This window comes from Buceros rhinoceros, unplaced genomic scaffold, assembly GCF_000710305.1.
Source record: "Buceros rhinoceros silvestris isolate BGI_N320 unplaced genomic scaffold, ASM71030v1 scaffold1977, whole genome shotgun sequence".
Taxonomy (NCBI): domain Eukaryota; kingdom Metazoa; phylum Chordata; class Aves; order Bucerotiformes; family Bucerotidae; genus Buceros; species Buceros rhinoceros.
The window spans coordinates 24,764-33,699 of record NW_010422578.1 but is presented as its reverse complement, the minus strand read 5'-3'; the positions used below and the strand labels follow the sequence as shown (position 1 = coordinate 33,699).

At 41.1% G+C, this 8,936-nt stretch overlaps 1 protein-coding gene across 1 annotated transcript in view; it reads right to left on the bottom strand.

The window, feature by feature from the left end:
• Positions 1–435: 435 nt before the first annotated feature.
• The window catches only part of SACS (sacsin molecular chaperone), a 30,265-nt gene continuing 21,764 nt past the window's right edge, over positions 436–8,936 (bottom strand). The window contains exon 9 of the mRNA XM_010140075.1: positions 436–8,936. Within this exon, the coding sequence (XP_010138377.1) occupies positions 442–8,936 (8,495 nt within the window). The 3' untranslated portion in view covers positions 436–441.

The following is an 8,936-nucleotide window of genomic DNA, read 5'->3' as shown; positions in this document are numbered from 1 at the left end:
AAGAGCAGTACACCAAAACCTGACATTACCATTTTGGAAAGACTGTTCTAGATGAAATAAAATCTAACGAGGAGTCGTAATCACAGGCTTCAGCTAACAGAAAGCTACGCTTTGGTTATATAAAGTGCCGTTCAGTAATATGCCAATTGATCACAATATTGTACATACAGCTCATTTTTGCAGCTCAGTTTCCTTGCAAAGTTTTTTAAAATACTGTTTTACAGTTTGCTTATACAGCAGGCTCAGTTACAAAAAAAAAAAATCCCGTTTACAGAAATTTCAACTCTAGGTACTTCAGTACCATCCACCTTTGTGCACTAGGCTTCTAAGCTGCTTGGCAACGTGCCACCTCCTGGGTGTTCTGTAACCTGCACAGTCGCACGGGTATCCCAGCTCACGATGGGATCTGGACAGAACAGCACCCTACCCTCTTCAAATCGCTTACAGTTTTTGTTGTATAAAGTTTTCAAGTTTTATGATGATACAAGCAGTACATTCCATCACTCTCATGGCAACTTCTGAAGTAAATCTATCATTGGGGATCTGGGGGAAGGGAAGTAGGTCAGGATACCTAGTTTTTAAGCTATCTACTCCATAAGCTTCCAACGTCTGAACATCATTTGTGAGCCCTTCCAGCTGCTGGCTGTATTCCTCTATTTTTTGTGCAAGGGCTGCTGGTTTGACGTCTTTGTCCGACTTGCCCTTCACAGCGTAGTCAGCGGCAATCAAGGCCAGTTTAGTAGAAAGGTAGCATTTGAAGCACACCCATTCGTTGGCGTTTTTATGAAGGTCATTTCTTGCAGCTGAAAAGTTAGCTCGAGCCTGCCTAAGCCATCGACGTGCCTCTACAGGATTGCCCACAGACCTAAACGTAGGTGGGACGAAAAAGCGTTGCGACTGAGATGGCCCCGTGGAAGGTGGGCACTTTTCTGTGTACTGTTGCCTTTCAGATTTGTGGCTTGTTGCTTCCTGATTCCATGAAGTATAAAACCTCTGAAATGAAAATTTGTCTGACTGGAATCGAGAAGCAGAGGACGAAAATGGTCTTCTCGAGGCTCTGTCCGTATTTTGATCCATAAAGGCCTGCTTTTCTAGCCTGTTAATCTCATTCTGCAAATGTTTGAAAACTTCATTAGCTATTTCAAGATTCTCTGCATTTTTATCTGGATGCCATTTAAGATACAGCCTCCGAATAATCTTTTTTCTTTCAGATTCTGGAAGCTTCCAAGCCTGTTCAATCACAGATGTCACTTCTCTTAGTATTTCTGGCAACGAGGCTGACTTTATCTTTTTGGGGGAGTGATGTTTTGAGGACATTGTTTTGTGGCTCTCTCTACCAGTGAAGAGAGGCGGAATCATCCTCGGTCCATGTGCTGGAAATTCTGTAGGACTGGTTGGGGTAGAAGGTGCGCTATCCCTGCTTTGAGAACTTTCCTCTGGTCTTGAAAACTTGTACAAGTCAAGAGAGCTCACTATTTTATATTCACTATATCCAATGTCAATCTGGTAAATCTTCCCTAGAAAACTGTGGCTTTCATCATCTTCTCTTTCTACTTCCTGCACGATGATGGCATAGGTGTAAGTTGGTTGATACGATCCATATATATCACCCCCTTCAGCATCAACGAGGTACCCAACATATTCACCAGGATAAAACACATTCATCGGATCCATAAGAAGGGTGTAGTGAATTTCAGCTGGTATAGGAGTGCCTGGTGTTGGCAGCTCAAGTTTTGATGGCTCGGAGGAGTCGTATTTCACTCCTAAACTGTCAAGCTTCTCACCAATCCGGTAAATATCGTTACAACCCAGCATGGCAATTAAATAGGAGGTGTCCGAAATCAGGTTGTCGGTTGCAGATTTTAAGGTCATTGCTAATGCCAACAGGAAATTGATGTCTTTGCTGTCAGAATGCTGAATGTAAAGCAGTATTACTGCGTTTCCATATCTCTTCAGGAAGGCAAAGGTTTCACTTTTGCTGTGGGGGATCGGAGCGAAACCTTTAACTCTTAATGTAGTTTGTAACTTCTCAAAACAGGAAACTTTCAAACCTTCTCGCAAAGCTTTGCAAAGTCTTATTGCTTTTTCTTCGTTAGCTAAAAAGGCGTTGTCGTTTTCATGCTTCATAATCCTGATGAGTCCCGTGATGAACTGCTCTGAAGACAACAGTAACTGTAACCTTCCCTGCAAAGAACATAATGCTCCAAACTGACAGATTTTGGGAGATTCTTCATCCAGCTGTTCTTCAAGAATACTGCTAAGTAGGCGAGGCCTCAGCTTCTGAGGGAATAACATTATCAGTTTGGTGTGAAAACCGTGGTCTTTGCCTAAGTAACACTGGCTAAGATCAACCAGCATTTGCACACCAATGTTACCCTGGATTCTGCTTTTGTAGTGGGGTGCATCATCAAAAACTAAAATACTGGACTTTACCAACCTGCCGTCCTGGCTGGGGAGATAAAGGGCGAAATCCCTCATGTTCTCAAGGTCATTCCTAACCTTGACAGAATCATTCTGAAGACTTTTGAACAGACCAGAAACCACTCTTTTAACCGTGCGCATTTCATTGGGATCCAACTGCTTGCCTTCCGAGCTCTTGAATATGCGACCTAGAACTTCCACATACTGCTTTGTCGAAATAATATCTTCAGTACCCAAATGTTTAAATAACTGATGGAAAGTACCGAGTTCCAAAGGAAGTTTGTAAAGATAAGGTTTAAAATCAGATTCATACTCAAGATTTATTACCACCTCTTCAGGCTTAAGGAGCTTCCAACCTTCTTCCACCATTACAAAAGAAACTCCTCGAAGCTGAAAGCGGAATTCTCTTTTCTCTGTACTAAGAAATTCATAAATGCTTCTTAGGACTTTGGCCCTAGTTTTCACCATGTCCTCATCCAGAGTTGTTATATTGCATATGTTCCTGCAGTTATTGATAACTTTGTCCAGGGGAGGGTCCAAATTAACATTCAACATAGTTAAAACCTGCTCAAGTTGTTCTTGTGCACCAAGACTGGTTCCCTCTTGATCTTTGATGCTTAAAGGTGTTGCTTTCTCAGGAAGGATGGGACACGAAGTCCACAGCAACTGCAACACATCGGTCTGTTTGAATTTAGGATTCACCTGTGCCCCGTTGAATCGTATAAGAGGAAGCGTCCCGTTAACTTCTTGATACTGAGGATGAAATCTAACGAATTCTGCTGGAGCTCGTTCGGGGCACAGAAAAGGAATTAATGACAGTTCTTTCAGAAAATTTCCCGACAAGAGGTCAGTTCTTTCTTGAAATATGTGATGAAGGAGGACATCAACAGTATTCTGCAGCGTTTCTTTAGACCAGTTTTCTGTATTCGCTCGCATGCTGATCTCCTTAGCAAACTGTAGTAACTGTTGCTGTGAAATGATGAATTTCAATCCGATATGTCGTAGAAAAGTTACCCATGATGGAAGGAACGCAGCCTGATTTTTCGGTTTTGTAAGTTGCTCTAGTTTCTTAAAGAATTCTTGAGGTATAAAGAATTTTTCATGAAGCATAACCTCAAAGACTTTTACCGTCCTGTCATAAAAGTATTTTGCAGGTTTTAATCTGTTGCTTGCATCATGAATGATCAAAACGCTTTCAAGCTTTTCAAACAGCTGTTCTTTCATGTCTGAAGTTTCTTCGATGCTAGTTAGCCTACTCTTTAAGTAGATCAAGTGTTCTAATTTCGCATCATAAGACAGATTTTCAATTTTTGGCAAGAGATGTTTCAAGTACACTTCCAGATCATCCACCGAGATGCAGCCAAGCACTGTATACAAATCTTTCAAATGAACTTTCTCTTCAAGAAAAGCTGATGAGGTTGACTGTGTCCACCTGTCTACTTCTACTGATGGGATGCTTTTCGTGAGGACATAACAGGTTCCGTATTTTGAAATGCTGATGTATCGACCACTTATTGATTTATAACATGGAAGAGACTTTAAAATCTTAATATCATCCTGAGATGTCAAATGACATAAATTGCAATTGAAGTACATTAAGAGAGCCTCGAAGTCACTTTCTGCTAACTTTTCAGTCCTGAAAGTTGATGACTGGACCATATACTGTATGGCTTTCAGGATGCTTGAAGGATTATCTGTATTGGCTGTACGTCCCGACAGCAAAGGAACTAAAGCACTGTCTTTGGAGCAAATCTTGTTCAATGCCAGCTGGATACAGCCTGTTTTCATTAAAGCGTGAAAGACTTTATCGCTCTGAGCGTTTGGAAAAACAGCTATATGCATAATGCTGAGGGGCAGCAAAACATCGCACTCCGGCACAACAAGATGATTAGCTGAGACAGTAAACCTTACACCTGGGAGCAAAGTCCAGTCCTTCAGAGTTTCAACAACATCATCGAATTTTGCCTGTGTGTCTTCTTGCTCTTCCTTAATATTTATAGACTCACTAATAAAATGCCAGGCATTTTTAAGCCAAGATTCACTTGCAAAGTTTTCCTTCCATTTCATACAACTTCTGGTTTTATATTCTCTGGGCAACACAGAGGATAACAATTCAGCAAAGCTTCTGATATCAAAGACTTTTGCAACTTCACTGCTAAGTAAAATATTGTTGTACCTCAAATACAAAGTGTTCATAAAGAGATCCTTGCGCGATGCAATCAGTTCATGGTACGTTGTTAAGAACTTCGGTCGCTTTGAATCAAAAATTTGCAAAACGTTGTCAAGAGTAATAAGGAGCGGCAAGCCCTCAATCTGGATTTCATTTTCTTCCGCATCTTTAAAACAGTAGTCAACCAGAAGTTTGAGACTATGGAAGAGTTTCAGATTTGTCTGCTGAAGACGACAGGGTAACTTTCCAATGTGGCAATTAGAATCTGGAAAAGAAAATGTCATCAAAAATAATCGGACATCAGCAGGCGTCACATAGGTGACAGGAATATCCGCATCTACCAAACAGTGGTAAAGATTTGCAGTTTCATCACAGTTATAGACCAAATTAAATCCAATTTCCAGGAGTAAATGCTTGAGTCTGTAAACATTTTCAGCCACTGTCTTCCGCGTTGTGATGTTGTACTCTGTATTTTTGAGATGCTGCAATTCATCCTGCAGTAAATTGTCAAAGAATGGCCTGCCTTTGTTCACAGTAGACATGTTAACCCACGTGATGATAACAGCAGAGTGCAAATCAGAGCCATCAATATTTGGAGCTCGCATAACAGGCAAAAGACGTTTCAGATCTTCATAAATGCAAGTGTACACTGCTTTCACTAAACAATACCAGTCTGGCTGAATATCAAGTCTATTAACTGGAAAAAAGGATAAAAATTTTTTTAAAGTGTCTTTCACAGCATGAATCGGTGTGTTCTGCAGCACTGATACCGTAGGATCGGTACCTGGAAAATACCGTTTCTTCAGCTGAATCAGCAGTTCAACGTAGGCCGGTGCTATCAGCGCTGTCATTAGGCTGCTATTCCAGTCGCTTCTCACTCCAACACCATTATCGTCACGCCACAGATTTCTTCTTGCAGAATCCAGAGCGAAGTGTCCGTTCACGTGAAAAGGTAATCCCGTTTCCAGTGACAGCGGTAAGAAACAGAACGCTCTGTGGGGCTTTTTGTAATTATGAGTAATGCAAGCTGCGACCCCACCGCGTGGAAAAAGAGTGATGTCCTCATTCTTGTGGGCTGAAACCACACTTTTGGACACCTTCTCCATGGCGGAAAAGCCAGACCTGTTACAAATCAACCACGTGGTAAGATTTCCTTCAGAGTCTTCAGTATCCATTGTGTACGTAATCTGTTGCACAGGGATTTCACTGAGCTGCTTTTTTTTAGTTACGCTGTCAATTACAGACGCGTGGAACTGCTTCCGTTTCAGTCTGTCTCCGTCCGTGATTTTGCCTTGTACAGAATACAACACATTCAGTGCTCCTGTTGTTTTTTCTATCTCACAAATAGAAATCTTCTCCATATGGTTCAAGAACATCAAGAGTTCTGCTCCATCTGTACGTAGCTTATCTAGAAGATTTTGGACCATTCTATCTGAGCACGGAACGGAGGAAATTTCTGACAATTTTGCCATTTCTCCATTTCGAAGAGGAAACCTAAACATTGTGCAATTGTCCAGTTTGAAGTGATCTCCTAAGTAAAGGTCCAGTACATCTGAGAACTGTGTTCTGAAATCGGCATCTAAATCTCTAAACATGCGGCCAGGGCTTGTTGATGTTGAACCTGGTGCGTATCTAGCGTGGGGATCAAAAATACAAAGTATATCATTGCCAGATATGAAAGAAGGGCAATCGGTGATATGATACACTGAATTGAAACCTATGCCATACTGTCCCGTTTTACAGGGATTTCCTACTTTTGTACCTTTCCCAAGGTTCTGAATTCCTCGAATATCATCTTCTGTAAAAGGCTGATTGTTGTAAACACACAGTGCTGGTCCCTGGAGTGGCGCCCATTTCTCGTCAAATATTCTATCAGCTGGATGCTGTCTCGGATCAAACACGAAACAGATCTCTGTAGCTTTTGCATCATCTGCGTTCTGAAGGAGCTCTTTCAGCATTTCTTTTTCTGAAGGGTAGGCATTAAGGATGCTTTTAATTCTACTCGTCAGTTTTTCTTTCTGGCCAAATTCCGTTCCAAGGGTAGTAAAACAGATATTGGATGCGTATCTTTCCAAAGCTTTATGGCGTTTTGGTATTGCTCCAAGCTTTACTGCGACTTCTCTTGGAATATCACCATGACAGTATTTCACAGTTGTGTCTTTAACTTTAATCCAAGGACAGTCATTGTAACACAATGATTTTGCAGGCAGAAGCGCGAGACGAGTATCAGGTAATAAAATCTCACCGTACTTTTTCTCACAGAATTCCTGCTTCTTCTCTCTAATGAGTCCCCAAATTCCTTCACTAATTATTCTCCTGCAAAGCTGAAAGTTGTCTTCTGTTAGTTGTTTGGTCCCTCTTTCCTGATTTATTAATTCCAGAACTACAGCAAAATCTTCAACTGTAAAAGCCTGTCTTACACCCACACTTTCAAACAGCTCGCGGAAACTATTTTTGTATTTATTAGGCAACTGATAGAGATAGGGCGCTGCTTCAAAATTCAAATGAAAAGACACTTTCGCTGGATCAACATACACATTCTCAACCAGAATAAAACTACAGTTTGTCAGTTGTTCAATTACGATAGCTTGTGTTGATTCATCCTGTAACATTGCCTCGTGCAGGTATTTGTAACAAGCATTAGTGATATTTTCTTGATATAACGTGATTCCGTCAAATGACTTTGCAACTTCTTCTAGCTGATTAATGACCAAATTAACAGCTGGTTTCTTCAGTAAACCCAAAAATTCTTTGACGGCTAATGACAAAGCACCACAACCTTTGAAGGAGTGGGAATTTTCATTAAGAATTGGTTGTATTAGGCAAACGATATCTTGATGATCGGCAGTAAAAAGATCAGTTGCTGAAAACATTGCTTCAGGCTGAAAATCGCTGCCTTTCCAGTGCAGGGAGAAGCCTGCTGGTTTGCTAAGGAAAGGGAGGAAAGGGATGGCTTGACATTTTGCAGCAAATTCTTTAGCTCTAGGGTCCCTGGATTTTAGTTTTTCATCAATAAGACTCAAAATAACGCTGCTTCTGAGACAAGCTGCAGCATGATCAATCTTGTTAACTTCGGCTACGGACTCTGCACGTTCTATCAGATCTTCCCATAAAATATCATCTTTAGCCATTCCCAACTGAACAAGTTTAACCAAAATAACTGGGTTAAGATAATCCTGAGTGGTGCCGTAAGGAAATCTTCCATCTTCAGCATCATACAACTTTGCAACTCTTCCTTCAGGATGGATCAGTCTTGACGGTGTAACTAATGGATGTCCTTCCAATGAACAGGGAATACATGGAGTAACACGAAGAATTCCTGAGAACTCCTCAACTTTTTCATTGAGAACATAGCGCATCAACGGATCACGCAGCTCTGCATCAATTTCCTGGACATTAGGGAAAAATACCTCAGAAAAGAACTGTTTCTCAGAGAAAGTGTTCTCCAACAGTATGTATTTGCAGCCTGCTTCTTCAAATCCCGTCTTTACCCAGGACGGGAGATCTACAGCACACAGATTTTTGGATCCAGTTTTTTTAAGGTACTTCAGAAAGATCTTAAAGGCAGATGGTCCAACATCTGGTCGTTTTAGTATAGAGTCATCTAAAAACCTCACATTCTTCATGGAAACCCAGGAGAAACCATCAGAAAACACTTTGATCCCTTCTTTGCTTTTCATATGAGCTATGTCTTCGTAAAAACCTTGACAAATAACAGAAAAATCATCATGAACTGAATCAGGATCTGGCCACACTGCACAGTAACTGTAGTCAACTAGCTCACCGTTGATTGCCATGTCGCGCAGAACACAAAGCGCTTCTATGTAGGCTTTTACAATAACGTGCCTCATGAATACTGTATTCCATCTTCCTTTTGTGTCTGTTTTCCAGATCTCTTTTCGATTTGAAGTAACCGCAAAGCAGCCGTTTATATGAAGAGGTAAGCCTGTTTTAATTCGCAGAGGTAAATAGCAGAATACTTCACCTATGGTGTTGCAATTAGGTTTCACAATCCACTTTTGATCCTGGGTTTCAGACAGCAACACTCCCACTCCACCACAGGGAACAAGACCTAGTCTTCGCCCGCTCTCATGTAATGAGAATTTTAAAGCATCTCCAACGTCCATGCAAGAACATATAAGCCATGTTGTTGAATCTACTGTTTTCTGTGGCAACTCATCAGCTGATCTTTTCATCTGTCCTGATTTTGCCATTTCAAAGAAAGAAGCTGGATCGTCTTCCGTACCTCGGAAAAGCGGAGACTGTAAATCAGCAATCCGCCTAAATACGTGGTGAAATTCTTCTACCACGATCTGTAAGATACACGAAGACTTCGGTGTTTCAG